The sequence below is a fragment of the Xiphophorus hellerii genome, chromosome 18 (genome assembly GCF_003331165.1).
Source record: "Xiphophorus hellerii strain 12219 chromosome 18, Xiphophorus_hellerii-4.1, whole genome shotgun sequence".
Taxonomy (NCBI): Eukaryota; Metazoa; Chordata; class Actinopteri; order Cyprinodontiformes; family Poeciliidae; genus Xiphophorus; species Xiphophorus hellerii.
In genome coordinates, this window is record NC_045689.1 from 32634954 (window position 1) to 32651126 (window position 16173).

General features: G+C 37.7%; 1 protein-coding gene across 1 annotated transcript in view; it reads left to right on the plus strand.

The window, feature by feature from the left end:
• Window positions 1-16173, plus strand: part of bcas3 (BCAS3 microtubule associated cell migration factor) — a 351457-nt gene that overhangs the window by 17475 nt on the left and 317809 nt on the right. The window contains exon 7 of the mRNA XM_032590298.1: window positions 2378-2450. Coding sequence (XP_032446189.1) covers window positions 2378-2450 — 73 coding nt within the window. The remainder of the gene's footprint in view (window positions 1-2377; window positions 2451-16173) is intronic.

Consider the following 16173-nt stretch of genomic DNA (forward strand, 5'->3'; position numbering starts at 1 on the left):
TTGGAAAAATGAACTGTAAAGCATTGATGAGTCAATGTTTTTGCCTACACTGATTGCCAAGCAGAAACCTGGCGAGGTAGGCCCAGATATCTTAGTGCTGAGTGCTAGCTACCTCACTGTGCCTAGCCAGAAAAAAGCAACAAAAAAAAACTACCTTTCAATCATCACTTCTTTCCACTCACTTTGAGTTCTCTACATTTCAGTCATCATTTAAGTTGCTCCGCACTGTGCCTCCGTATCGAAGAATATTGAAACAAGCTTCCCACGACATCCTCATCTTCCAAAGTTGCACGCTCTTCAGATGGCTTCATACTGTTTGTGCCTTGTTTGTCCAAACATCCTGGCAACAGTGACATTATTTGTAATCAGTGCCATTGGTGAACAAAGATTGTCTTATTTTTATCTTCCGTTCTACTTGATATGATGTTTCTCCAGTGAACAGTGATGAACATTGAACAGAGTGGAGAAAATAGTAAAAAAAAAAGTTAATAATGCTATAAATTTTTTTAGCATTATGAATTGGAATTTATCAAGACAATACATCAAAATTCTCATGATAAATCTTTCATGATAAACAATATCTCTAAACTGCCCACCCTTATATGCTGCTGTAAAATATTACAGCCACCCAAACATTGCACTCAAGCAGACTGTTGCAGTTCCAATAACTTGGGGACTATTGCAATATAAAACTGTTCTTCTCAGCAGGAGCCTTTTTGTGGTTTTAATGTGAACAGCTAGTTGGTACAGATACACCTACCTCATGAATTCCAGAGTGACCTGGAGAAGTGAGATTTGTTAGAATGGCCTGCCCAATTTGAACCACTGATTTATTCTTCTTGGACTACCTGACTGGTTCTTTTTTCTGTACAAATACTATTTTGAACCAAACGAGTAACCTATAAAACAGGAGGGATGGATGGAAAGAAAAAAGCTCCCCCCATGGCAGATATGTCAATGATTCTTTTGTCTTTTGATTGAAATTGGAAATGCAGAGTAAACACCGCTGTTCTTATTTCTAAAGTCAGGATACGCATGGTTCAGTTGTTTGAAAGATGCGACGCTCCTCAGACACAAGGTTCAAATTTAATCTCTGCAGGTGTCGAGCAGTGATGTAGAAACTGGTTTCTTGCATTTCATGTTCTGTGAGAAAAACAGCTTTTTGTTCCCTGTCCATGTTCCGGTCTTTTGGCAAATTTCACCAACACACAATGGCAGCATTTGAAGAGTTCTGGAAGTGGATGAAAGCAAAGCTCAGTAATAAGAAGCAGCAGATAGCCTAACACATGAGGGGAGTAATTCTCTCAGCAGAAAATAAATATGAATTGTGCCACTGGGTAGGATACCGATTGTAATCTGCTAGAGTGCAAACAGTGTTGCACTGTGGTAGGCCATTAAAAGGCCAATTATCTGTATTGAAACTCTGTGTGTGGGTGGACTTAACGAGCCCCGAAAATAGGTGTTGATTATAATAAGCAAGGTCTCCCTTTCTGGGTATATACAGGGAAGTATGCGCTTCCAAAACAGAACCCATATTCACTTCCTCTCTAGATGGTAGAACCAGTGCTCTCAATGCTTCTGACGGACATTTTATTGGAGCCCTTTTTGACTAATATGCAACGTCCACAAAGGACATACCAAAACTACCCATACAATGTTTTAAAAAATGAATTGGAACTGATGTCAGTTTTTGTTTCTTCAAAATAGTCATACTTGTACAAATAATTTCCTTGAAAGTTCACATCCCTCCCTATTTGTCAGATGTTTTGATTTTACTGAGAAGCCTTATTTTAGTAACTGTCATTTTGCTAAGTCTCAGAGAAGCAATATTTACGTTAGAGTTCAGGATTATGACTGAGAAAAATGCCTGATGACAAACATGAAAGGAGAAAGGACCCTTCGGGGAGTGTTAGGGGCTGGTGGGGCCGCCACTTCTGCTCTCACGCCATACCACAGGAACTCAGGCTGATTACTGTTGAGCCTCAAATTACAGCCTTCTGAAAGAGAAGGGGACATCTTCTCCAATCTGAGCACCCTGATCCCCTGATCCCCAGCCCAACTTCAAATATGAGACAATTAAGGCAGATCACTTCACTTAATGCAACATGTTTTGCCTTTCTTTTTTTCTTAAATAGCCACTGTGGTTGTAACATGCTGTAATCCAAACCACAAAATAAACAAGAGTAAGGTTCTTTACCCCCCCCAACTCCCTCCAGCCTTTTCTTGAAAACGATGGAAAGGTTCCATTTTCACTGTTTTGAGAGTGGGAGGCACAAGCGGTCTCAAATGTTGAACATGTCTTATTCAAAGGCAGAATTGTCTTTGAATAAGACAATAATTCTGCCCGTCTTATTCAAAGATTCCTCTTCTTCTCTAGGTCCTCTGAAAGCAGACGGCTTTGCTGAGAAGAGGCCATTGCTGGGAGTCTGCAAGAGCACAGGGTCTTCAGGGTGAGTTGATAAATCATCATAGAGCTGGCAGCATTTCTTTACTAATCTCAGTGTTCTTAAGACTTTGTATATTAAAGGTCACTTTAAAAACTAAAAATCTGTGATTAATGAGTTTTATCTAATATAAACCTACAAAATGATAAAAACATTGGAATGCCACAGTTACTTAAAAAAAAACTCTCCCTATTAACTCTAGGGTTTTGCATATGTTGTTTGCATCTAGAGTTTTTGGGATGTACTTGATTTTTCGCAAACATTTTTATTTTGCCCTCATCGTTGCTTCATAAATGATGACACTGAAGTCTGTAGTAAGTGGATTTGTAAAGCTCAGTTGATGGTAAATGATAAAATGGCTTTTAATTGTATAGCCAAAAATGTCAAAGCCATTCATAGACACATTCACATGCTGATGGTGATGAGCCCTGAGACAAAATGGTAATTTTAAACAAAATGGCCAACTTCTTCTGGGTTGGACCATGGTTCAAAGAGACTTTTATTCCCAGATGACGATGACTGAGCTCTGGACATCTGTCCAGTCAGCAGTCTTCCCCATGATTGTGTAAGTCTACGAACCCAGATTGAGAGACCTTTAAACGCCTCAGAAAACCTTTGTAGGTGTTTTGAGTAAAGTAGCTGATTAGGGTATGATACAATGAGGTTTCAGTAATTATATTTTTTACGGTATTTAAATTTTCTGGGACATTGAAATTTGGGTTTTCATCCTCTGCAAACAATAATCATCAAAATGACAACAAAACAAAGGTGTGGAATACATCACTCCATGTGGTGGTTCTGTATAATATCAGTTTCACTTTCTGAGATGACTGGAAAGAAATATAAAATTTTTTGAGATGAACTAGAATTTCATTTTTTGTGGTGTTTTAAGATGCAACAAATGAAAGCTGTAATAGCATTGGTAATAGCAATTCTTTTAGATTGAACACTTCACATGCAAACAAGTAAAAATGAGGGAGCAATGTGGGTGAATGTGATTCATTGACTTTTTTTGTGGCACTATGGTTGGAATTTGAATGGTACATGAACACCTGGCTGATGTCAGTTCTCAGTTCATAGCTCTTTTACAACTGTGAGTGTAATGTCTTGGTTTTGTGAAATAAGTGAATTTTACTAAATGTCATTGCTTCCTAAACTCACTTTTTATATATAATCAGTCAATACCTTCCCCTAACCTCTTCTTTGACTTACTCCTCCAGAGCAACACTAAATTGAGCTTAATATATCCTCTCCAGGAAATGAAATAAGGAAGTCTGTCCTCAGCCGAGTCTTGATGGAGACCACCTTTTTGATGTTTTCCAGAACCTGCTTCTCCTGTCTCTCTGACACTGTCGCCATTGCTTCTGCTTTTCCTATGTCCTCACTGACATTGAGACATGTTGCACTTTGACGGTTTGGCGAATCAACCAGGCGTTGCTTGCCACTAATGCTGAAAACATGCAGTATGTTGAAAAGCAGAAACCCTGACCTCTGGCTGGATGACATCGCTTGGTTCTTCTTCCTGGAGAAGTGCTTGGTAAATAACACTCTGGTAAGACGCAAGAAGGAAAAAGGCTTCCGGGTGCGGCGGAGTACTTTCCGTACGGCCTGTTCATAAACTTACTACAGTCCTCACACAATTTTTTTTTCTATATAATCATTTCGAAATAACAGCTTTTGTTAACCACCAAAAAGGACGCCATCCTGACACTTAAATGGAAAACAGATTGGAGTCTTGGCCGCTGTTGCTGTGCTGGTTTCGAAGTTGGTTCAGTCAGCTCTAGGCTTAGATTACAAGATTTGCAAATTAAAGGAAAACGAGAGAGAGGGGAAAAAAGCATGTGCTGAAGGCCCGTACTTGTGGATTTGCAGCCAGGCACACTCAACATAATTTTATCAATGGAAAGGATTGTGCATAAGTCCAAACAATGTATAGTTGCAGTGATTTTGCCTGATACTAAAGCTATGTATGGATCCTTTTGCATCAGTGCCAACAGTACCTTTGGATTTAGTAAACAATGCAGGTGCAGTGTTTATTGGCTATGACTGCTCATGCTTCTGGACAAGATGCAGTGTACCAGGCCAGGTATTGTTCCTCAAGTCAATCTTAAATTTGTAAATTGATGCACCTATATTGGCTCTGTTTTTGTTTTTTAGAACACACTCTTATCAGGTGAAAAGTCGGCTACGAAGAAAACAAGCTTTGTTTTCTGGTGTTTGGGAATTTCAGATTCCATCTCCCTACTTTGCAGCATCTCAAACTGTGTAGAGCAGTGGTCCCCAATCATTGGTCCGCGGACCAATTGGTACCGGGCCGCGGACCAATTGGGTACCGGGCCGCGCAAGAAATAATGAACTACTTCCGGATCTTTTATTTTGAAAATCCTAAACCGGATTTTACCGGTTACGTCGTGCGCGTCAAAATTGAGCCAACTTGCAGCAGAATGAGTAACAAAACAACATCAGAGTACAGTGAACCCTCGCTATTTCACGGTTCACCTTTCACGGTCTCGCTGCTTCATGGATTTGCATCGTGCGTTGTGTTCTGCATTCTGATTGGCTAAACAGTCTCTCCGCTTCTTCTCTACCTGTGTGTCAACAACGTTGAGGTTTAATATGTACACATACGTAAAACAACTTGCCAAATTTAACATAATCGATGGTGGCATGTCGATTTATAAGAATCTTTTTGCCCAGAAGAAAAAAGAGCGACAACAACTACCGATAACTATGTTCTTCTCTCGAAAAAACACACCTGCACTGCGGGCTTTAGAAGAAAAAAAAAAAAACGCTACAGAGCGGAGTCAGGATGCAGCGACTCAGTCAGAAGAGCAGTGAAATACACATGAGTCACTATTTGTCCTACTGTACTTTGTTTTGTTTTTTTTTCAATAATCATTTTTTTATTTTCTCCCGTTCTAATCCAATAACTCAGGTCGCGGTGGGGCGGTGCTGATCTCCGCAATTCGGGCACGGGAATCCGCCCTTCAGTTCATTTTAAAATTATTATTTTACCGTACAGTAGTTATTTGGTAAAAAAAAAAAAAATTGTTTTATTACAGTAACTTTTCTATTTGTTAACAAATGTTTGGGCCTGTAAAAGTGTTTTGTTCTTTGGTTTTCAATGTTATTATGGAGTATTTCATTGTATTAATAATTGTAAAAAAAAAAAGTTCCTACTTCGCGGATTTCGCCTATCGCGGGTTCTTTTTGGAACTTAACCACCCGCGAAAAATGACAGGGGTTATCCCCCCAGCCCCTCCGAACTTGATACTTACGACGCCCCCCCCCCCCCCCCCAAACCCCAAAACAAAAACAAAAACAAGAGAAACAAAAAAAACAAAAACAAAAACAAAAAAGCCACAAAAACCCCTACCCCACAAACATCACCACCTACAAAACAAACCCCAAAAACACATAAAAAACACAACACCCCCCACACCCCCCTACCCACCACCCCCCCCCCCCCCCCCCCCCCACCCCCCCACCCCCCCCCCCCCCCCCCCCCCCCCCCCCCCGGTCCGCTTTTTCAACTGCGGAAGCTACACATAGATTTTCCTGGACCAGTGATTGGACCAGTCAACTCTGAGAAGTCTTAAGTTTTTTTTCTCTGCTTTTGTACCATTACATTGTATTCTATGCATCATAGTTTTTAATTGTTTTTTTTTATTTTTAGGGAAACTCCTGATGACTGGGAAGTTGTGCAGCCCACTGTTGACTGTTGTCTTCCCTATGACTCAAAGTAAATTCATTCTTCCTTCAAGATTTTTTGGACAATGGGAAAAAAGTTCTCCACAGCCCATATTTACCCATTTGTAACTAAATTTGGTTTGTGTTAATGAATAACCTTTTTCTTTCTATTAACAACCGTTTTTTCTTCCATTAAATAGAAGAAGAAAAACACTCATTTGCTCTCATTCAATTGTTTGTGTTCTAGCAACAAGCTTATCTAGCTATCTGAATTCAGTGGCATATGTCAAGTAAAAGATTTATGTGCTGTTATAGCTCCATTCCTTTTTTTATCCTGTAAAAGGAAGGTTCGGGATTGTCTAGAGGTTTTGCAGTGAAAGGCTGGGTCCACATTCATCAGACAAACTCACTAATTTCTACACACTGCCCTTCTGCACTGTGCTCTGTACTGTAGCTGTACTGTAGCTGTATTGCAAAGAGACTTTTATTTTAGGGTTGTATGATATACTGAAGGGCAAAGTTTCATATCTTGGTTGAGAAGCAACTCCAAACGGAGATTGTATCAGAAGGTTTCACTGTTTTTTAGAAGTTCTAAAAAAGTTTTGGCTGATTTTCAGTGATGACTCTTGTATTATACGTAAATAGTTTTCTCATGTCTTCGTAGCAGTATTTTCATTATTTTAAATGACTAGCCAATATTGACAGATGTTTCCTCTTTCCTGAGGTAATAGGTCTTTTTGGTGGATATTGAGGTATGGGGTTGAATAGAATTTTTTTCAGCTCTGTTTCATTTGGTTGTCTGCTGCTACACATGGCATCTCTGGGTCCCTTCCTTTGCTCTCAGCTACAGCTTTTTACAGCTTTTCCCTGTCAGCAGATCCTGCTACTCATGCTAGTTAGCACAGCCATCACAGTTTTAACAAATATGAATATGTTTTAACATATTCTGTGTAAAAGTTACATACTGCAGCTTTTATGACTTTCAGTGTTTTGTATGAATTGTAAGAATTGATATAAAATCTCAGTATGTTACAATATAAAGCCAGCTTTTTCTGCTATGTTTGCATTTGCACACACAAACTTAACACCTGCCTCCATTCTCACTAATAAAGACAGCCATTTTTTGTGTGATTGTGGCACCTCACACAAAGGGCTGAATAAAAAGGGCATAAAACTTGACTATAGGTTCGTTTTTTTACATTATTTATTTTTTAAGTATTTTTTGGATCTAGTGGCTTTTATTTCCTGCTAATCACAGTAGATTGAGAGTAAAGAGGGCAATGGGAGAGGAGGAAGACATGCAGCAAAGGTGAAGAGGCTGGGATTTTACTTCCTGAACATTTATATTGAAATCTAACTGGAACATTATCGTAAAAACTCTGGATCATAATTTCATTGTTGCAAGCATCAAATTCCACTTAACCTCCTTAAACACTTTTGATGGCAAAAAGCCTGCTGTGGCATTAAGCCTTGTCATTCAGTTCATTTTCATGACAGGTTTAGCTGTGTTTACTGGATGTATAATTCTTCTAAAATGTATTAAGTGGAAATCATCATGCATTTGAATGAAATGAGCCACCAGATTAAGGAGATTTAGAGAAGTGATGTTTTCTATCCACCATGAGGACCTGGTGTTTCTGACTGTCATGTTGTGACCCCACACACAAGTCTTGGTTTGTATCTATCATCAACTTAGACACAGTATCCTCACTATTTAGGACTATATTCTATTCATATTGGGATTATGTTTAGATGTTTAAAGTAGTATTGATGATCATTTAGTAGTTTGGATGACTGATATTCAGAAAGAATGTCAACCTGTCACTTAATGGATCCAGAGGAGTTAGTCTTCAGAAATTGGCTTCAGTTTGTGAACATAACTTTGTTTTCCACTGAAAACACCAGAATCGGATCATTCTAGGCCCCTTTTAAACCATCAGTGTTTCAATGCCCCGAACATTGAAAAACACACACACTTGTTCAGTGCACAGGCAGGTTGCAGGGCTCCAGTTTCACTCTGGAGTGGTTTATTTTGACTGCATGTCTGTTTTATGTCTGTCGAAAATGTGTTCTGCCTCACCAGTTTTCCCCCTTCAAATAGGAAGTCAGATTAAACTCGGTAGTGCTGGAAGTGGTGTGTATAAACACACCCGACAAACTGAATGATTTGTAATGACTTTTCAAATCGTACCCCAAACCTTATGCCCTAACCAAGCCCCCTCTGGTCAAATTAGTTAATATTTATTGTATTAATGTTTTAGTTTTAAAGTTTTCTTAGCCATGCAAAAGGCATTTTCAGCTATGGCTTGACCACGTATCTTTTCTTTTCTAGGGACTTAATTTCTCTCTAAGAACTTTAACTATCTGAAAATCATTTTTACCCATTACAATGCATTGAGGCTGAATATTATTTTTCCTTACTCTCATACATCACTAAATCAATTTTAATTTGTGGTTTGATGGTTATCTGATATCATTTTCAGTCCCTCTTCACAAGCAAGAAAAAGAAAATAGCATCCCTATTTATCAGTTTAAACATAAATTCACATGAATACACAGCACAGGGATACAAAAATACTGCAATATCTAGCTTGATTCATTTATTGATTGATTCATATTTACACAGTTTGTTCACTTTTCAAACCTATTTAGGAGTTTGTTAGCAAGCATTTCTATAAATATACTTTAAATATTGAAAGTTTACTAACTTAAAACAACTACTGTATATACCATGCAGTTGTATTTTGTTACTGTTTCAATACTTTGTCAAAATATCGAAAGCATTTTGAATACCTTGATTTGAGCTGATGTTTTTTTTTTTGCTTCAACCAAAAAATTACACATGAGCTGTTATGTGTCAAAAGCTGCATTTCCATTAACCATAAAATTAGCAAATTGAAATTCTGAAAATAAATAAACTTGATTGAAACACATCAATTTCAAAAAACACGTTTTTCAGTAAAATGTTTTTTGCCTGAGGATAAAGTGTTTTTCAGCCATATCGAAACACTTTTTACATCACACGAGTCACATGATCAACAGCCGGATGTTACTACTGGCAAAAAGGACGACTAAGACAACAGGAAGTAATAGGAGGAAGATGGATTGTCGATATTTACTTTTTCATGTTTGAAAAGTTATTTTGATGTATAACTGTGTTTTATTTTTAAAGCCCAGAGCAACTGATTAGCATCTAAGACTTGAATAATTTCTGAACTGTGACCCCCAAATCCCAGAGGAATTGAAGTAGAGGCCTCATGGATGCAGAGCAGAACCAAAAAGCTAAGAAAGAAAAAGGATATTCAAACCATTTCTTCCATTAATCACAATTAATCCCCAACTCCAACGTCTCTCTATCTGGTTTCTAACCAAATGGACAGACAGAGATTTAAAGAGCAGCATCAAAACAAAGGAGGAGGATTAGAAGAATTGCCAACAATGGATGATGTCATCCAGAACATCTTACTGTGCAAACCCATCTCTGCTGACTGGATATTGAGCTGTTAGCATGTGATGATTTTCATGACAGTCCAACAGTGTCTTCAGATTGGTCCCAAGACTGACCGCTACTTTACTTTAGATCCTATTTGAAGATTCTTGGATGATATGAGTTTAATTTCCGCTTGGGATAAATAAGGTATTTTTAATTGAGTTTGAATTTGGCAGATTCAAGGTTCCTACAATGAGTCGTAATTTCCTGTGAGGGAAATGGCCGACTTGAGAGCTTGTTGGACGAGCTCTGACCGTAATCAGGAAGAAGACTTTCCCCGAGTTCCACCTCCGTCATTGGCCTCTTGCTGTCAGAATAAATACTGTGCTAAAATACATTACCTAAAGAGGACGACGGTGTTAAAGATTCACTTTCATTAGTAGAGTCATCATGCACAGTTAAATGAGATCGCTTTTAGAATAGCTTTGTTTAATATCCTGGAAAGAAATCTTATTTGGAAATAATTTAAACAAATTCAAGGGTTGAATGTACTTCCTCTACACCACAGAACTGACATCGTTATGCACCACGAAAGCTGACATTTTTACATTTGTAAATAGAACTCTTACAAGAGAAAGAACTTCTCTGCTAGCATATGTTTCTGTGTCATGTGGTTTCACTTAGATTTGACAGAAAACTGGCACACTTTGCTAAAATGGCTAAAATTGGATCTAATGCAAGCTGTGGTTTTTGTAATGAATATTAATATCCACCTAGCTGCTGTCAAAAAATGAATCGGCTCAGTTTAAGAACTGTGATTACATACATTTTTATGTTCGTGTTTTTTAAACTGCTACACTAGTTACTTTGCCATCATGGTACTAGTATTGCTTTCTTTTTGTTCATCATTTGTGTGATGAGTAACGTGTTTTACACAGATTCTTTGGCAGTTATATCCATTTTGCAGGCTACTGTAAGTAAAGGGTCATGGAGGTCAAAAACAAAGGAAATCTGTCTTTGGCAGCCTCCATCCATAGTGCTGTGGTTGAACTTTTTACCTTTGTAATTAAGGTAGTACTTGTAGCATGCCACAATAACTGTGGCCCTTGGGCCCTCGGCAGTCTGATGTGGTAGGCAGTTTCTGGTGTGTTGAATGAGAAGAGTTTCAGATGAAATGAAAGTAGGACTTCAGAATGAGTGAGTAAAGAAAGAACCTTGTTGTTTCTTTACAAGTTGTTATGGAAATGACTCACAGAAGATAGGGTTTCGAGGTGCTGATAAAAATGTTGTGCGGTTACTGTGTCTTGACAAGGCATTCATACTTCTTTGAGTATATTTCTTATATTTGTGAAATAATAAGAACATTTATGCTTATTTTTTTGGAATTTTTTTGCTGAAACATGTCTGAAATAGTGCCACACGTTCATATTCAGCCTCCCTGAGTTGAAATATTTTGTTGCAATTACAGTTTCAGTTCTTTTGGGTTGTGTTTTTGCCTATTTTTTTGTCCACAAAGAGCTCAGATTGGTTGGTTACAACCAAATTGTGGTTGTAAAATACAATTTTCAAGTCTTCTCAATGAGATTTTGGTTTGGACTTTGACTAGACCCTTGAAATATGTTTGATCTAAACCATTCCAATAATAATAATAATCTCCCCATCATTCTGACCAGCTTATCTGCCTCTTAACTACAACATCCCCACAACAGGATGCTGCCACTACCGTGTTTTTAACAGTGGAGTTCTGAGTGATGTGTTTGGTTTTTGGTCAAAGGCAAATAAAATAAGCAAAGTATTAAAGATGTTTTATTTTGACAAACCAAAACCTCCAATTAACATTCATATGTTCCTTCTTTGCATGCTTAGCAAATACATAATGCAGCTGGTAGTGAACCAGGGGAGCTGCATGTCACAGTTTTTTCACATTTTTATTTGGAAAAGTTACATTTATTAAGTAAAGATTTATACAAGAGGTTTTATTTTTCAGATTCCATTATCCACAGGTCCGGACATGTTTTATTTGATCCTATATTTGTTGTGGCAACTTCTGAAATTTGATAATCCTTGGTCATTGTTGGGTAATGTGCCTGGAAACCATGAACTCCTAAGGATGTTGTTGTTTACAACAAAATCCTATGTTGATTGAATTTATTTTGCTTTTAATTGTTAGCTTGTTAGATTAAGCTGTTGTAAAAGACCAAAGTTATGTCTTCTGTCAGTGAGCTATGGTCTATTCTATATAGAATTTCTTAGGTTTCATATGCTAGTTTTTCTATTTGCCAAACTGTCAGACATCCTTTATTCATAGAATTTTCTACTTTGCCAAAACTCTTTGTGGAGTTTTTAGTGCTTGTTAAATAAATGTCAATACAACACCAATGTCAGTGTTCTGCCATTCTTAGATCAGTTTCAGGCTCATATAAATTTAATGGAAATATCATTCCTCAGAAATCGTGGAGTGTTGGAGTTCTGTCTCTCTGTAAACCCAGCATCAAGATCCAAAAGTGAATTTGTGTTTGTATAACATTTCCACACCATGTAATTGCCACATGTATTTAGGAACCTTGTAAAACTTTGCAATAGTAGGAAATGTGGTAACATCCTTTCCCTGTAAATGAAATTACTTGCCTAGTTTTTAATTCTTTTCTGGGGCTTCCATCCATATTTTCCATGTCCACATGGAGTCTTGTGGTTTCAAGCGCTTGGTTTAGTTAATGTTTATATAAAAATGTGTTCAGATTGCCTAAGCCTCATGAAATAAGATCAGCACTGATGTAAAAAAAAAAAAAAAAATACTCTAATTCATTTAAAGGTGGAAATGAAAAGAGTAGATTGATAGTAAGATGCATCTAAAATGGCTTAGTGGTCCCGAATTGTCCTTAATGAGAACATATCAATGAATATGATACATTACTATTTTTGCAATTTCAAATTGTCATTATCATTTGATTGAATTATTATTATTGAGATGTATTCAGTGCTGCAATCAGACACATTTTAATCTAGAAATTGAAAAAAATCCTGCTATCCATGAGAACAATCCCATTTTGGATTGTTTGTGGAACGAACTTTAGCAAAAAAATAGTTGCATTCAAACTAATCTTTTTTTCCATTAAGTTTAGGCGTTCCCACAAGTAACATTTGATATACAGTACAGACCAAAAGTTTGGACACAACTGTGCGTCCAAACTTTTGGTCTGTACTCAATACAGACCAAAAGTTGTTGTAAGTGTGTTGAAAGTGTGTCCAAAAGTTTGGACACACTTTCTCATTGAATTCAATGAGAAGGTGTGTCCAAACCTTTGGTCTGAACTGAGTACAGACCAAAAGTTTGGACACACAGTTATGTCCAAACTTTTGGTCTGTACTGTATGTTACTTGTAGGAAATATATTACTTGCAGTGCCAACATTACATGAAATGTTTGATAATGAAACTGAATTATATAATTAATTCAGTGGACTCTCAGAATTCACGGGGATTAGAGAGCACAACCTCCTAAGAATCTGAAATCTCTGAATAACCCCTCTAAAAATGCCCAAAGCTGCCAATTTTAAATAGGTCTCATAAGTTGTTACCATCACTGAATCCAAGCCCTGAACCTTATGGGAGGCGTTAGGTGCTGGAGGGTAATTCACTCATGAATACCTCTCGTCAAAATGGGAGCTTTAGAGGAATGCAGTTGAGATAAGAAGAATACACTGTTTCAGTTCATAAGCTGCCCATGCTTTTAAAAGGATATCTACTAGTGTAATTTAAAGGGTGACCACCAGAGGGAAATCTATTTCTTTGAAGAGAGAGAATATTTACAGTGAAATAGTTCACTAATCTTTGCAAGTCACACTCTTTACTCTGTTAAAAGTGAAATTCTTTGGAAAAGTTAACAAAATGAACCTACTAGACTAGGTTGCTGAAAAATATTGTTCTATTTGAAAATATTGTTCCATTCAAGCTTCCGTTTTTAATGTGGAGGATGTTATATTTAGAAGTGTATAGCAGGCAGACAAGACTGGCTTTTCTAACTCCAGCCCCAAGTCAGTCTTGGAAAATCATTAGAGGATTTTGTCAGCTCCATAACATCACAAATGACCCACAACGCTGCAGAGCTTTCTTTCACCGAGTATCGCCTTTCATGTAGAGACTGTCACTGAAACATGCAAACTTCACATACATCCTGTGAGATCTAAACACTCCAGAGTCCTTAATCAGCCTCTTTCTAAACATCCACAGGCCGCAGATAGAAGGACGCACTCTTTCTTTATCCGTGATCACACACGTTGGCCGCTGTGATGTGGCAACACCCGTGCTGCTAACAGATTTTGTGCTGCTGCTATGGCGGAGCACAGTTGTACAGCTGTTTTTACCATGGGACACACACCCCAGTGAAAATATATCCCTAGTGAGGAAGCGTCCTTTGCTATCAGTCTAAGTTGACAGTTATTCTGCTTCACGTAACACATCCTGGCCTCTTTTGTTGCAATCCTCTCCTTCCTCATTGTTTTTCTTTCAGTTTTCAAAGTTTACAGGATATACTGTATCTGGGTTGTGTGTGTTTTTTTTTTTGCAAGGTTTTAAGTAAGCACTGATGGTGCCTCAGTTTCTGTCTCTTGAGTGACTGTGAAGTGTTTGTGACATTTGCTAAGCCAACACCCTCTGTAATGGCCCAGCACAGTGTGAACGTACATGGCTTCGCACATACTTTGATGGACTTGTGAGATGGAGACTGGCTTGTTGTGTGCTGACAGGGGTGTAGAGGCGATGCAGATTACTGTCTCCTCACGCTGCAGAGGTGTCATGAAGCACTGCCTGATGAGAGGCAGACCGTCTTGGGCTAATTGTCTGTCTACATGTGTGTTGGGATGGGAAGTAAGATGTTAGTGAAAGTCAAAGCAGCAAAGATCTGTGTTTGAGAATTTCTCTATTGGTAGTGTCTTGGGAGATTTAATAGATTTAACAGATTAGCTCAATATCTTCAGAATCATTAGCCAGTTGTGGGTTTCTCATTGTCCTTATAACAGCGATTTAAAAGTGTCAGTGGTTTCTTCTGGCCAGACTTATGAGAACTTAAAAGCTAGCTAACTCTTAGCTAGCTAACAGAACAATACAAAAACTAATCTCCAAGTACTTCTAAATATGGGTTTCAAACATAGTTTCAGTTTCAGGGTTTTCTTCAATAAATATTGTGCTGTTTTTAATTGTTTTGCTCTGGTATACTGCAATAAAATACACAGGTAGCACATTTTAATAACTAGACACCTCATCAGAATTCTAGGGCAACCACACCATGATACACCGATTAACACTGGTCATAATGTTCTTCCATTGTTCAAGTTGCATGAAGACGCTAACATTCTTCTGACGTTCAGAAATGAGGACCCATATCCTGATCAAAACATATACGATATTTTAAGGTTATGTTTCTGAATATTTTAACCATTGGTCTAATTAATCTGCATGGTTTTGTTACATGGAAGCCATGAATGTGTAATACAACCCTGTAAAGTTAACATGCTATGTTTAGTACAACTTTAATAAAGTTTTAATAAAGCCATGTTACATTCCTGTTGTTGAGAAGTGATGAGAAATTATACAGTGGAATGGAAGTCAACCTAAAACACACAAAAAAGTCAAATAAACTTTTTAACAAAAATGTACTTTTCACACTGATGGCCATACACTACATTTGTTAAAATATTTCATAATTATAAAGGTTATTTGTTTTAGCAGTACATTTATTTCTTTATCAAATCCACTATCAAATCTTTGCTTTTTGATACTTTTACTTTCGGACCTGAAATCCTGGGACTTTTTCACACTGAAGCAATGATTTTTTTTTAATCCATCTATGTTGAAACAGTAGCAAATGTATGTTTTCACTGAGCATAGAATATAATACACATATGCTGAAGTATACTTTAGAAAATTGTTCTGGTGATGTCACAAAAAAGACTATTACAAAACTCCACATGGTATATGTAGCTGTTCTTTTCAAGTGGAATAGTGAGTTTGTTTCCATGTTTTCCATGCTACACCTGGAGCATGATTATTATTCACACTAGTCATAACTATTTAGGACTGTAATCTGCTAATGTGGCATAGAGTTTATCACAACCGTGTTCTTAGAAAGAGGATATGATGATCCTTGGAGCTTCTTCTTTTTCTGTAGACACCTGCTACTCTGCCTACGCAGACGCTTCCTCCAAACCTCCAATATGCCCGCCGCACAGTGTTAGTGCATGCATCTGGTACTTGTGAATATGGAGCAAATATCTGTTAACAGCTCACAGCACTACATTTGAGAGATTAAAACAGAGGAGCAGACACTGTGATTCCACAAAAACAACCAACCACAATGAAATGAATATAATGAATGGCTTTATGCTGGGAATGCAACTCTGAGAAAGCAATTTAGCATATTGCACACTCTGTGCTACTAATGTAATGCTATGAATGTTGATTGCATAGGATGTCACACAGAGCCATGTAAGGTGAGGATGAGCTGCAGGGTAATGCACAATAACCCTGCGCATTAATCTTCAGCCTTCCCCTTCTCATTTTAATCCAGCAAATTCCATTATTGTCCCTTGCAGGTCCATTTGCCTCCATAGGA